The sequence below is a fragment of the Carcharodon carcharias genome, chromosome 18 (genome assembly GCF_017639515.1).
Source record: "Carcharodon carcharias isolate sCarCar2 chromosome 18, sCarCar2.pri, whole genome shotgun sequence".
Classification (NCBI taxonomy): Eukaryota; Metazoa; Chordata; class Chondrichthyes; order Lamniformes; family Lamnidae; genus Carcharodon; species Carcharodon carcharias.
The window spans coordinates 73,460,337-73,475,190 of NC_054484.1; the positions used below are offsets into that span (position 1 = coordinate 73,460,337).

At 41.0% G+C, this 14,854-nt stretch overlaps 1 protein-coding gene across 12 annotated transcripts in view; it reads right to left on the reverse strand.

The window, feature by feature from the left end:
• slc35a5 (solute carrier family 35 member A5) overlaps positions 1–14,854 on the reverse strand; it is a 47,874-nt gene that overhangs the window by 26,421 nt on the left and 6,599 nt on the right. For 8 of the 12 annotated variants that reach the window (XR_005945780.1, XR_005945779.1, XR_005945778.1 and 5 more), the window contains exons 3-7: positions 10,993–11,092; positions 10,435–10,581; positions 7,789–7,887; positions 4,349–4,482; positions 767–834 (exon numbers count right to left, since the gene is read on the reverse strand). Coding sequence is in view for 9 of the 12 variants with exons in the window: in XM_041210709.1 (XP_041066643.1) it covers positions 767–834; positions 4,349–4,482; positions 7,789–7,887; positions 10,435–10,558 (425 nt within the window). In the remaining 3 variants the exon portion in view is untranslated. Of the gene's footprint in view, positions 1–766; positions 835–4,348; positions 4,483–5,977; positions 6,116–7,788; positions 7,888–10,434; positions 10,582–10,992; positions 11,093–14,854 lie in introns of those variants that run through there. The other 4 variants (XM_041210716.1, XM_041210715.1, XM_041210713.1 and 1 more) reach the window with 3 other exon arrangements.

Here is a 14,854-nt window from a genome sequence, read left to right on the forward strand (position 1 = left end):
AAGGTACAGCGATAATCATGGGGGATTTTCATCTACGTATAGACTGGAAAAATTAGATGGGCAAAGACAGCCTAGATGAGGAGTTCATAGAATGTTTTCAGGATAGTTTCTTAGAACAGCACATTTTGGAGCTAACCAGAGTGCAGGCTGCACTAGATCTGGTATTATGCAACGAGATAGTATTAATTAATAACCTCAGTGAAGGCACCCCTAGGTGGCAGCAATCAAAATATGATTGAATTTTACATTCAGTTTGAGGAAGAGAAAAATGGGTTCGAGGCTAGCATTTTAAACAAGGATTTTGGTTATTGGGGTTAGGCAGGAATGTGGGGTTGAGGTTACATTCAGATCAGCCATGATCTTATTGAATGGTGGAACAGGCTCAAGGGGCCAAGTGGCCTACGCCTGCTCCTAATTCATATGTTCACATGTATGGTAGATTTCATGTTAGGTCCATTTGAAAAGTACTGCAACACCAAGTGGTCATACCTGTTCCATTCTACCTCTTGTAACCATCAATACAAGTTAATGCGAAATTAGCAATTGTGTTTTGAACAAAAGAGTAATCATGGTTTTAGAGTCGCTCTAGTGAAAGCCTACAGCAGCTGTACTGAAGTCTTATCACATAGTCTTGTGCACTGAGCCCAGATTGGGACAGCTTCTTTGAATACAAAGTGGAAATTAAATCTCTGTGCTATTTCAAAGAAATGTGTTAGACCATCCCTCGAAGTAACAAGTTGCTACAGGAATTATTCAATCAACTTACTTTAAAACAATCCTGAACAGAAGAGCTGTAGTGACAATAACGAAATTTGACAACAAGACCACCATTGCCTAGACGAGACCAACCAGAAAAAAGACTAGTTAGCTATAAAAATGCAAGCCATCATCTCACAATGCTAATCCAAATTACAATATTTTAATATGAACTATAATTGCTTAACAAGCATTTCATAAGTATAGCATTTGAGAACCATGTTTACAGTGTATAAAATATAGAATTTCAAGAATAGTTAAAAATATCACTAGTCCAAAAAGTACTGGGTGATATAAAATTACAACTGTACATTAATTTTATTCAGTAATTATATTTACCACACAAATATTTCATGGTTACATAGGAGTAATTGCATCATAGCAATGATTAAATAGGAAAATATATCCTGATTTTTCTGAATAATAAACTAGGAAATCAGTACTCAGGTAATATGAGGCTGAAGAATGTTAAATCCTCCTCTGTGTTGCTGTACTTTCCATTTTTGAGGGATCAAAATAATTTTTCTTTGAGGGTTCTTTTGAAATGTTTTTGAGGGCTACTTCTTGATTTTTGAGGGCTACTCTTTGGTTTTCAGGGGCTCCTTTTTCAGTCACTAGCTTCTTTATTGGGTGATGCAGTCACGTGTGTTGACATATGGGGTATTTGGATTCGCAAAGAAGCAGAATTAAAAGAATTCATCAATATGAAGGAAAGCATTAATTTCCTAGACACCCCAGTCTTTAAATTGGCACAACAGGTATAGGTTAGTGACAAAAGATCGTCTTACTGGATAGGTCGGACAGGCTATGCTTGTTTCCACTGGAGCATAGAAGAGTAGGGATGACTTGATTGAAGTATATAAGATCCTGAAGGGTCTTGACAAGGTGGGCGTGGAAAGGATGTTTCCTCTTGTGGGTGAGTCCAGAACTAGGGGGCACGGTTTTAAAATTAGGGATCGCCCTTGTAGGGCAGAGATGAGAAGAAATGTTTTCTCTCAGAGGGTTGAAAGACTTTGGAACTCTCCGCCTCAGAAGACGGTGGAGGCAGGGTCATTGAATATTTTTAAGGCAGAGGTAGATAGATTCTTGTTAGGCAAGGGAATCAAAGGTTGTCGGGGGGTAGATGGGAAATGTAGAACTCAAGACACAAACAGATCAGCCACGATCTTACAGAATGGTAGAGCAGGCTTGAGGGGCCAAATGGCCTACTTCTGCTCCCATTTCGTATGTTCAGAACTGACATGCACTTCTGCACATAAAAATCATCACCATCCTAAACACATGTTCTGCAGACTGGTGAGGTCACAATTAATGAGTTCCCACTGTATATGCACAATTACTACCCTTTTTACTGCATCTCAGGTCTCAATCTCAGATTTGGATTTAATAATTGATCTAGCAATGATATTGATCTAGCATCAATTGTTGTTTACGGAAGAGTGTTCCAAACTTCTACCACCCTTTTTGTGGAGAACTGTTTCCTAACTTCTCTCTTGAAAGATCCAGTTCTAATTTTTAGATTATGCTCCCTAGTCCTAGATTCCCCTAAATTAATTGATCATTTACCTCATTAGATTTCCTTTATTACAACAATGACAACATTTTCAAAGTATTTCACTGACTGTAAAGCACTTTGGGATGGCCTACGGTCATAAAAGGCACTATAAAAATGAAAGTCATTTATTACTCTTTGGATCTTAGTACATGCAAAATTGTTACATGTTTGTCTCTAACAGTCACTGCATCTCAAGTAATTCACAATGGGTAATATGCTTTGAGATATAACACAAATGCAAATCTTTCTTATGAAATAAAACTGTTCAGTAGTAAATTATCCAATGAACATTGTGCATTGCATCCACAACATTCTTTTCTCATTGTAGCTCCTGAACTTAAGCAGCCTTCAACTAAACACTGCACATTCATTACCTCAGTGACTTCAAGCATTACTGGCTCCCAGGTTATTCCTTTGTTGTCAAAACTGTTTTCTCTCTCTGCCCCCACTGGCCTTGATGGCCTCGCTCCCCTAACCCCTGGCTTAGAGCACAAGTCTTCAGTACTATTGCCGGAATATTGTCAGGGCCCATAGTATTTAGTGCCTTCAGCCGTTTCTTGATATCACATGGGGTGAATCAAATTGGCTGAAGACTGGCATCCGTGATGCTGGGACCTCCAGAGGAGGCCAAGGTGAGTCATCCACTCGGCACTTCTGGCTGAAGATTGTTGCAAATGCTTCAGCCTTATCTTTTGCACTGATGTGCTGGGCTCCCCCATCATTGAGGATGGGGATATTTGTGGAACTTCCTCCTCCAGTGAGTTGTTTAATTATCCATCATCATTCACAGCTGGATGTAGCAGGACAATAGAGCTTAGATCCGATCTGTTGGTTGTAGAAGCACTTAGCTCTGTCTATCACTGGCTGCTTATGCTGCTTGGTAAGCAAGTAGTCCTGTGCTGTACCTTCACCAGGTTGACACCTTTTTAGGTATACCTGGTGCTGCTTCTGCACTCTTCATTGAAGTAGTGTTGATTACCCTGGTCTGGTGGTAATGGTAGAGTGGGGGTGTGCCAGGCCATGAGGTTACAGGTTGTGCTCGAGTATAATTCTGCTGCTGGTGGCTCACGGCACCTCATGGTTGCCCAGTCTCGAGTTGTTAGATTTGTTTGAAATCTATTCCATTTAGCACGGTGGTAGTGCCACAACACGATGGAGGGTATCCTCAACATAAAGGTCTTTGCGACGGTCACTCCTACCAATGCTGTCATTGGCAGATGCAATTGCAGCGGGCAGGTTGGTGAGGATGAGGTCAAGTATGTTTTTCCCTCTTGTTGGTTTCTTCACCCTTTAGGACTCAGCCAGCTCAGTCAACAGTTGCACTACCGAACCCACTCTAGGTAATGGACATTGAAGTACCCTACCCAGAGTACATTCTGCACCCTTGCTACCCTCATTGCTTCTTCCAGGTGATGTTTAACATTAAATAATACTGATTCATCAGCAGGGGGTGGGACGCTGGCAGTATGTGGTAAGCAGCAGGTTTCCTTGCCCATGTTTGACCTGATGCCATGAAAACCTCACGGGGTCCGGAGTCGATGTAGAGGACTCCCAGGACTACTCTGTCCCAAATGTATACCACTGTGCTGCCACCTCTGCTGGGTCTGTCCTGCATTTTGCACCCAGGAGACAGAGGTTTTCATCCAGGGAAGATTTTAAACTTGGATCTAAGATGTCAACATCAAATACCTAACTAAAGATACAATGTGCATTTATATAGCACCTTCTACATAGTAAAAGGGGACACTTCACTGAAGAGTTCACAAAATTTGACACCATGCACCTATGACATACAGTCACTGTTGTAATGTAGGCAAAGTAAGTAGGAATTTTCACATAGCAAGGTCTTACTAAACAGCAATGTGATAATTAACCGCACAATCTGTTGTAGTGATGTTGGTTGAGGTATAAATGTAGGCCAGACACTGGGTGGAGAACTCTTCTGCATCGTTCTGGACTGCATAACTTACTTGCTTTTCAGTAATAATGCAAGAGGTTGAATCTCTGTGAAGAAAGCTTTTTAAAAAAAAAACTTACTGGTTGGAGGTAGACGAGCACATAGAAGGCAATTAAATTATCCACAAAATAGAGAAATGCTGGAACAGACCATCTCATAAATCGAAAAAAGCTCCACCAGGAAGAATATTCCAAATCCCTGCATGTCTGTCCCTCTGAGGAGAAAGGACGTATCAGTGTTTTTTTCACAAATTATATAAGAATAATCACTTATAGCCACACCTGAAGATTTAAGATCTAATGTATTCATGGAGTTGCAGAATTACACTAAAGATGCACCTGTTTGTCACCTGGAGAGTTTGTATGCATCTGAGATCACTGGGGTAACAAAGTGCTTCCCCAGAGGAAGGGAATATGAAAATTAAAGTGAAATGCTAGTCACCTTAACTCAAGTCTCAAACCTTCAATGGACCAGTTAAAAATCAGCACTGGTGGAAAACTGAGACACAGTCTTCAAGCAGTCCTTTCCATGAAGGAAGGTATATATCTTGAAGAAATTGAGAGAGCTAATACTGCAATGCAAAGAACAGGACAGGATGTTGCTAATTTAAATTTTCCTAAAAACCAAAACCTTTTTACAATGGCCCAATAATGCAGAACATTTACAGTGCACAATGTCACCTGAGGCAAATTTGGTTGGCGTGAAAGGGAAAATAAAAAAAGTCAACCGTGTTTATAGACTTCCTACTAACAATTTTACCATGCAAAATTGTTTCTGAAATATGAGGGGTTACAATTTTACAGCTGCTATTTTTCAAAATGTTCATTGTTCGGGAATAAGGGGTAATATTTTCTCCAGAAAATCCTTTATCCTTAACAATTAATATTTAATTGCTAAACAGTGCTTTAGCTTCTTTGTGAAATAATGTTATACAACAGGACCAAATTCTTTTATGGTCACGGTTCCACTTTTACACTCATGCTATAAAATAAATCAACAACAGTAATTCATTTAAATTGAGGGAGATACACAAGAATTAAAAAGTATATGTGCTGAGGAAAGACTTGCACAATATGATCCTTAACATCCATTATATTCAAACATGAAATAAACTTAGCGGATTGAAAAAGTTTTAGATCATTTTGTTTGGTCTTTGAAACAATATTATCAGTCTGAATAAACGTTAAAGCTTGCTGCAGCAGATGCTGGAAGGTGGGATTAGAATGAGCGGCTAGTTTTTTATTTTTCAGCCGGCACAGACATGATGGGCTGAATAGCCTCTTTCTGTGCTGTAACCTTTTGATGGTTCGAAGGTAAAATGGAGTAATGGGGGATATGACATTCTACGGGATCTGCCCAGAGGAAAACCCATGTGATTTCAGGCTGAGTCTGCCAACAGACAAGTCCATGAAACCTGGTTGCCATAGCGACAGGGCCAAGGTCAAGATCTATTGAAAGTAGAATGCAAGCTTTACCACTTGGAAACAAAGGAAGAAGCAGCTGGCCTGGCTGTGTGCAGACACAGACTCTCGGAGGCAATCAAACCAAAAGATTTGGGGAAGGTTACCCGTAACAGATGCTGCTATGCCAGGCAGAAGAAAAGGACTGATTTTGAGTTAACTACCAAGCGGAGGGCTAGTGACGATGGAACCCATATTTGAGGAAACAAGGATTGCAAAGACTTAAAAGACTACAATATCAGAGGGTACCTTGCAATGAGAAGTCCATTTGATTGTGCTCAGAGGTTTGAGTGAAAGGGACTTTGTTTTAAAGGACAATGGAAGATTCATCCTGGTGAACTAGGGAGAATAGATTCTGTTAAAGCCAGGAGGAACTTTGGACTTAGACTATATTGCTGCAGAGAGTGCAGTGTAATATATAAATGTGGCATGGGGTTTTCAGTTGTGTTAAGTTACTAGGGAATACCTTTTCTGTAGTTTAGTGTCTTAGTTGCCTACAAAGTCATGTTTAGTCCATGCTGACTTTAGTGTGCTTGCTACAATAAAAGCCTTAAAACATGAAATCTTGTGTGCTCTCTGGTGCAGGTCATATCTCTCTTTAAAAGTTATCTGTCTCGATAGGGATCGTAAAATAGAAATCAATTAGCCGTATCAGTTTTTGGGTGCAAAAATGTCCATTTTGGTCGAATTCAAGGTGATATTATATTACAGGTAGAAATGGCTCTAAAATCTGCAAATTTGATCATCTTCATATTCATTTTTCTAGCCAAATTTTAAAACTATTTGTCAAAATGCAAACTTCTGCAGGCTATCAGAAGTGAGATTCTAATCTTCAGCACAAATGAAATAATCACATAGGACTTTGTGCCAGGTTGGAGTAAACAGCAACAATTGCAACAGGAAAACACTTTTAATGGATTTTTGTATATGCTTACCCTGACCCATAGCTGTTTTCAAATCTTACAAAAGCTACTTATCAAGTGAACTTTTTTTCAACAAAATAACTCCCATTTTAACCACAAGAGCAGATTCATACAAGAAAATAATAACATGGAGCGAAGAAATTTGTAACTACTGACCAATGGTCTGATTGAAGTGGTCAGTAAAACTGTAGAGGAAGCCCAGGGGAACAATTGTTGATAAGAAAATATTATTGGAACAGGACAAGTTTTACTGGTGTTTGGACTTTCCAAAGATAGAAAGTAACTTGCAGCAGTCAAATGTAACTTCTAGCTGAGGAATAATGCAATGGGTGTTACATGATTCTGCTTTCTTTTTACATGCTTATTATATTTGATGTACCTATATAGGTCAAAATATACAATGCTCAGTTTCACAAATATATGGCATTAGTTTAACTGTTAGGTCTAAAATGCCTTGAATTATACTACTTATGTAGTTTGAAGTAATCAGAATATGCAAATGGCTTGCACTTTGTCACAAGCTACCTACTTTTTTTTCTATCAATTGATCATGATGAAGCTTCTTCACTGGAAATTAAATTGAAGTCCAAGTTGAGTTCCATTTCTGAATTCTTGATTTATCAATGCTCTCAAATTATCAGAATTTCCTTTAACCAACCTTGCTTGCATGTCTTCCAGGCAGTCCAGGTAAAGACTGTCCTGGAACTGCATCAGCTCTGGACGAAGGACAGAAAGATGAACTAACTCAAAGTGTTTCATTTTAATATAAGGATGGGATTGAATATTTTAAGATAATCTGGATGAGTAATACAGTGAAAACCTCCATTCTTGGACTGTACAGAGCTTTGTTTACAAGCATAAATTAAATTGTTACAAACACCCAGTGAATCTTCTCTAGTAGGTTTTATATTGGAACGTCAGACCTTAAGATGATGAAAATATAATGTCCAAAGGCCTTCTCTTTCAGCAGAAAGCAAGCCAAATCATTATCATGAACATGAAAATGGAGTCTACTTAATACATATTGGGACACTGAAAAATATTAATTAAATCTTTGATGCTCACCAAATGCTATATATAACCAGTTTGAAAATGACACAGAAATCCTACAATAAAAGATTAATATTTTAAACTCACCTTGGATCAGAACCCTTATTGCTAGAATACCACAAAACACTAGTTTTACAGTCTCTGCACATACATTCACTGTGGCTGGTAGATAGTTATATTTATTCTCTGTGAAGTAAAAAAATAGCTTTTAGTTAGTTATCACTGTATAAGAAAACATGGATTAAACTACGAGAATTTAACAAGAAACTGTTCTGTTCAACAGAAGACCCTTAAGCTCTCAAAACAATACACTACAGCCATTAAAGTTAAACAGCTAGGGCAGGTACTTCATGTTTCCATGGTAATTTCAAACTCAGAACTATGGATCTGGCTAGTCTCTGCTGAAATGTTCCTCTTTACAGTCAGGGTTTCATTTTAAGCCAGTATCAGCATGGACACATTGGGAAATCACTACTGTGTTCATTAAGCTATACCATGTTTCAGAGTTTTTTTTTGTTGTAAAAGTGTGCAAATGTCTAGCTCTATTTGCATTCCTGTTTTCACCATGCAATGCACCATCTGCTAAATTGGGCATGCCACAGACTTCCAGGTCTCTGCAAATATTGCTTCAAGCCACCATTAACAACTAACTTTAGCCACCAAAATGGGTGCATTGAGTCGTGCGGAAAGTTAAAAGGTGGTCAGTCATTAAAAGTGTTTAAAGAGGCTGCGTGCCTTAATTTTAACAAGATTTCTATTTGTAACTAATATTGGCCAGGCTTCCTTGGCCTCAGAACCTAGCAGCTACAAGGAAGAAAAAAGGACTGGACCATAAGTTAAGTGCCTTTACAGTACTGCTTATGGGCCAAAAGGGACAGAAGCATTTCCTTTAGGACCAACAAGCTACCTTGTACATACACTCAATGATTTGTTCAACCTCTCAGCCCCATGATCTCTGACACTCCAATCCTTCCCCCACCCACTCATCACCAGCTCCCAAATAATCTCATTCCCTGCAACTATGGTCCACCCTGCTGCAACCACAATTTTGCTCCCAACTATGTCGTACCTTCCCACAATCGCCATCTCACCGCCCCACTCCAACTATGTTCTACCCACCCATCACCAACATCTCATGGCCTCCTACCCCAACTATGGTAGTTGGGTAGAGGAGAGAGCAAGAGGAGGACTCTGGGACAAGCTGTCAGCAGCACCTAGAGGAGAGAGCGAGAGGACGACTCTGGGACAGGCAGTCAGCAGCACCTAGAGGAGTCAGGAATTGAAAAGGAGCGCGAGGAGAGTCAGGAGTTGAAAAGAAGCTGGGAGAGCAGGGGTGACTGAGGGAGTTTGGTGAGGAGGGAACAAGGTAATCCTTTGAATACTGTGAGTATGGCTGGGTAAGCATTTACTACTTTTATTGCTTATAGTTTTTAAGGTCTTATTTTGTGGTTCATCGCTTGTAGGGGCTATATTCTGTAATAACGAGGAGCAAGGAAGAAGGACCAGAGAGTAATTGATATTAAGTATCTTCCAAAAGGTTTAATTTAATTTAATTTAAAGGGGTAAGTCATGGCAGGGGAGCTCAAAGCCGTGGCGTGCTCCTCCTGCTCTCTGTGGGAAGCCGGGCACATTTTTAGTGCACGGGTCAGCATATGCGTAAGAAGTGTCTCCAGCTGCAGCTCCTGGAAGCCAGGGTTTTGGAGCTGGAGCGGCAGCTGGGGACACTGTGGAGCATCCGCAAGGTGAAGAGTATCATGGATAGCACATATAGAGAGGTGGTCATACCGCAGGCTAGGAGTCCACAGGCAGGAATGGAATGGGTGACCACCAGGCAAAGCAAGAGGACTAGGCAGGCAGTGCAGGAATCTCCTGTGGCTATTCCCTGCAAAACAGATATACCGCTTTGGATACTGTTGGGGGGAATGGCCTCTCAGGAGAAGGCAGCAACAGCCAAATTCGTTGCACCGCGGTTGGCTCTGCTGCACAGGGGAGGAGTAAAAAGTGTGGGAATGCAATAGTTATAGGGGATTCAATATAAGGGGAATAGATAGGCGTTCCTGTGGCCACAAATGAGACTCCAGGATGGTATGTTGCCTCCCTGGTGCTAGGGTCAAGGATGTCTCAGAGCAGCTAGAGGACATTCTGAAGGGGGAAGGTGAACAAGTGGTACAAACGACATAGGTAAAAAAGGGGATGAGGTCCTAAAAGCAGAATATAGGGAGTTAGGAAGTAAGTTGAAAAGTAGGACCTCAAAGGTAGTGATCTCAGGATTACTATCAGTGCCACGTGCCTGTCAGAGTAGAAATAGCAGGATATATCAGATGAATACATGGCTGAAGAGATGGTGTGAAGGGGAGAGTTTCAGATTCCTGGGGCCTTGGGACTGGTTCTGGGGGAGGCGGGGTCAGTACAAACTGGACGGGTTACACCTGGGCAGGACGAGGACTGATGTCCTAGGGGGAAGATTTGCTAGAGTAGTTGGGGAGGGTTTAACCTAAAATGGCAGGGAGATGGAAACCTATGCAAAGAGTCAGAGGAAGGGGAATCAAAGACAAGAACAAGGGACAGAAAGCAGAATAAGAAAAGTGATAGTCAGAGAAAATATTAGGGCTCATGACATTCAAATGAGCATGCTGTTATAAGGCTACAAATAAAACTCCCAAGGTTAAATTTCAGAATACCCTTTTTTGGTGATTAAGTGTTTAGCAAAGTAAACAGAACAATCACTGACACCTTCATTAGCAGAAAACTTCATTAGAAGAATCCGACTGCAGCCAAGTACGATGAACAGTGCACCCAACACCAGTGTATACACCAATGAACGGGAACAAAAGGAAGCACAGGATTTGGATACCATTTCCAACTCCAGTAGTTGAGTAACTGATAACAACAAAATACAAAAGGAACAGATATTTAGAATCCAGGCTATTTAAAGTAGTTGCCAAAAATGGTCCAATGAAAAATACAGTTGTACAATTTCAACCTTATTCAAGCAAGTTTTGAAATGTCATATAACATTTAGTTAGTTGTTCAATACACAGTGAGCTTTATTCTGTGAGTTACTGAACTACATAAACAAAAGAAGGTCCCATCTTCATTTCCCAGCCTATATTGAGCAAACACAAGTCAGTCAGGGTGAACGCAGGGATAGTACTTTTTTTTTGTCCTGGCTCACGCAGAAGTAGGGGAATTTAAAGAAAATTTCATAGCTCCTGACCGTGCCTCCTAAGCCCTAGTGATTCATGCAGGAAGCACTTATGTCGATGCCATTCAAAGAAAGATTGAGATCACCTGTAATGTCTCCTGGAATGCTTGACAGGCACTGTCAAGAATCTTATGTAACTGCGTAATTAGCACCTATGGAATCATATTTCGAACAACATTGTGAAGTCTGCAGAAGGAAAGGTGACAAAAAAAATCAGTCAATATATTTTAATTATTTTATATTAATTTGAATCTTACAAGAAGCAATTGGAATTTGGTTAACTTTCTAACACAAAGTTAATGTCCACAAGTTAACACTGAAATCCTTCACCCTGGAAATCTATCAATTGTGCCAAACTCTCCCCTCAAAGTTTTAAAACCCCTATGCTCAAACGCCTAGATTATATTCCCAGTACTCTCAGACCCCAGAATCATCCCCAATGCTCTCAAAGTACAGCTAAGTCCTCAAACCCCATTATCATTTTGTCAGACTCTACCCCAATGCTGATAAGTCAGTAGCTGGTAATACTAGTTGGCAATTACTTCACACATAATCTATGATCTTATTAAACTTCTGACTTACAGTGTTAAATGAAATAAGATAGTAACCAGAAAAAAAATGAGGCCACAACATTAAAGGACACTACATCCATTTAATTAGGATTCAAAAAGTTCTTGCATTTAAAAACATTCTTGAGGGTGGAAAGGCATCAAGTAGGAAAGAGAGAGACCAATAAAGGTTCTGTCCATGAAAGCCAGAATGTCTTAGGGACCATCAGTTAGGAATCTCATTAATTGTTAAACAAACTCCAGGAGCAAGTGGCTCTTTGAAATTCTCCATCTTCAATATTGGTAGAGCCTAGCACGTGAACACAAAAGACAAAGCTGCAGCATATGCAGTCATCTTCAGCTAAAGGTGCCCAGTGAATGATCCATCTCAGCCTCTTCCTGAGGTCCCTAACATTACGTATTCCAGTCCTCAACCAATCTGATTCACTCCACCTGCTATCAAGAAATGACTGAGTGCACTGGAGACAGAAAAGATTATGAGCCCTAACAACATACAAGTTGTTATGCTTCAGAATTGTCCTCCAGCACTAGCTGCATCTCTATCCAAGCTGTTCCATTACAATACTGGCATCTGCCCAAAGCAGAACATTTTGAACCTTTGTCCACAAAACACTGGGCAAATCCAATCTGATCAATAACCCACCTCATAAGCCTACTCTCAATCATCAGCAAAGTAATAGAAGGTATAATCGACAGTGCCACAAAGTACTTAGTCAGCAATAAAATACTCCCCGATGCTCAGTTTGGGTTTCGCTTGCACCATTCGAATCCAGACTTCATTTACAGCCTTACAAACATATGAATTAGGAGCAGGAGTAGGCCACTCAGCTCTTCAAACCTGCGCTGCCATTCAATAAGATCATGGCTGATCTGATAGTAACCTCAACTCCACATTCCCCCCTTCACCCCCTTGCTTATCAAGAATTTATCTACTTTTGTCTTAAAAATCTTCAAACACTCTGCTTCCACCGCCTTTTGAGGAAGAGAGTTCCAAAAGCTCATGACCCTCAGAAAAAATTTCCCCTCATCTGTTCTAAAAGGGAAACCCCTTATTTTTAAACATTGGCCCTGGAACTAGGTTCTCCCACAAGAGGAAATATAATCCCCACATCAACCCTGTCAAGATCCCTCAGGTTATATATTTCAATCAAGTCACCTCTTTCCCTTCTAAACTCCAGCGGATACAAGCCTAGCCTGTCCAACATTTCCTCATAATACAATCTGCCCAATCCAGCGATTAGTTTAGGAAACCTTCTCTGAATCACTATTGACCTATCGCTTAACCTAATTTTCCAGTTCATTTTAGCTAGCTCTGCTTTCATGCCCTCACAATTGCCCTTATTTAAGTTTAAAATACTCATCTTGAACCAACTCTGCTCTCCCTCAATCTGGATGTAAAATTCAAATATATTATGCTCGTTGACACCTTGGGGTGCCTTCACTATGAGGTCATTAATTAATCCTATCTCATTGCACAATATCAGGACTAGTATAGCCTGCTCTCTGGTTAGTACCAGAACATGCTGTTCTAAAAAGCTATCCCGAAAACAGTCTATGAATTTCTCATCCAGTCTACCTTTGCCCATTTGATTTTTCCAGCCTATATGCAGATTAAAATACCCCATGATTATCACCGTAGATTTCTGACAAGCTCCCATTATTTCTTTCGTTATATCCCATCCTACCATATGGTTACTGTTAGGAGGCCTGTACACCATTCCTACAAATGACTTCTTGCTTTATCATTTCTCATTTCTACCCAAACCGCTTCTACAGCCTGGTTTCCTGGATTAGGTCATCTCTCACTATTGTGCTAATACCATCATTATTTAACAGAGCCACCCCTCCACTTTTTCCTAGCTTCCTGTCCTTCCTAAATGTCACTTACTCTTCTATATTCAGGTCCCAATCTATGTCAGCCTAGATCCAAACATGGACAAAAGGGTTGAATTTCAGAGGTGGGGTAAGAGTGACTGCCCTTCACCAGGTACGACATCAAGGAGTCTTTGTGAAATTGAAGCCAATGGGAATCAGAGGAAAAACTTTCCACTGGCTGGAATCATACCTAGGACAAAAGAAAGATGGGATGGAATTTTTCCCACGCCAGGCAGACTCGACAGGAGTGGGCGGGGGCGGTCACAGAGCCAATCGCTGCCCGCGATCGGCTCCGCAACACCATTTTACGCAGGCAAGCCAATAAAGGCCCACCCAGTGTCATATGCGAGCAGTAGCACTGAGTGCTACCTGTGCTGGCAGGGGGAGGAGGGAGAGTCAGATCCAGCGCTCTTTCACACATACACACAAAAGCGCTTCAATCTCACTAAGGTACAGAGCTGCCTCAGGGAGATTAAAGTGCTTTTGAAAAAAAAAATGAATGTACTAAAAACTTAATGAAACATGTCCCCTCATGTGACTATGAGATGAGACATGTTTTTATTTTTCAGAAAAACTTTTTATTTAATTCACAAGTGCTTTAGGAAACCTCATTCCGCTCGTGGATGAGGTTTCCTAAAAAACTTAAAGGCCGCTCGGCCTTTTCGCCTGCCGGCCAACCGTAAGATTGGATGGACAGTGTAAACTTGAAATTAATTACTTCGTTAATGGCCTTAATAGGCCTATCAATTATCTGCAGGCGCGCAGCCAACACCAGCACACACCCGCCGAACGAAACATCGCGGGACAGCGTGATGACATCGGGATGCACGCCCAACGTCATCACGCGTCATTTTACACACCGGCATGTTGGGCCCGCCCCCACACACCAACTAAAATCCTGGTCATGGCTGCCGCTGTTGGCAGCCAATCATCTTAGCCCCAGACATTGCTGCAGGGGTTCCTCAGGGCAGAGTTCGAGCTCCAACCATCTTCAGCAGCTTCATCAATTATCTTCCCTCCATCATAAGATGGAGATGTTCGCTGATGATTTCACAGCTTTTAGCTCCATTAGCAACTCCTCAAATACTGAAGCAGTCAATGTGCTCATGCACTCAAGACCTAGACAATATTCACACAAAGGCTGCGCAATGACCATTTCCAACAAAAGGAGGTATAATCACCACCTACACACTCCCAACATTCAATAGCATTACCATTATAATTTCCCCCACCAACATCCCGGAGGTCACCACTCCAGAAACATAACTGGACCAGCCAGATAAATACTGTAAATACAACAGCAGGTCAGAGGCTGGGTATTTTACAGTGAGTGACTTGCCTCCTGATTCCACAAAGCTAATCTTCCATCTATAAGGCACAAGTCAGGAAGTGATGGAATACTCTCAACTAGCCTGGATGAGTGCAACTCTAGGGGCTCAACACGATCAAGGACAAAGCAGCAAGCTTGAGTGATACCCCATCCACCAGCTTAAATATTCCCTCC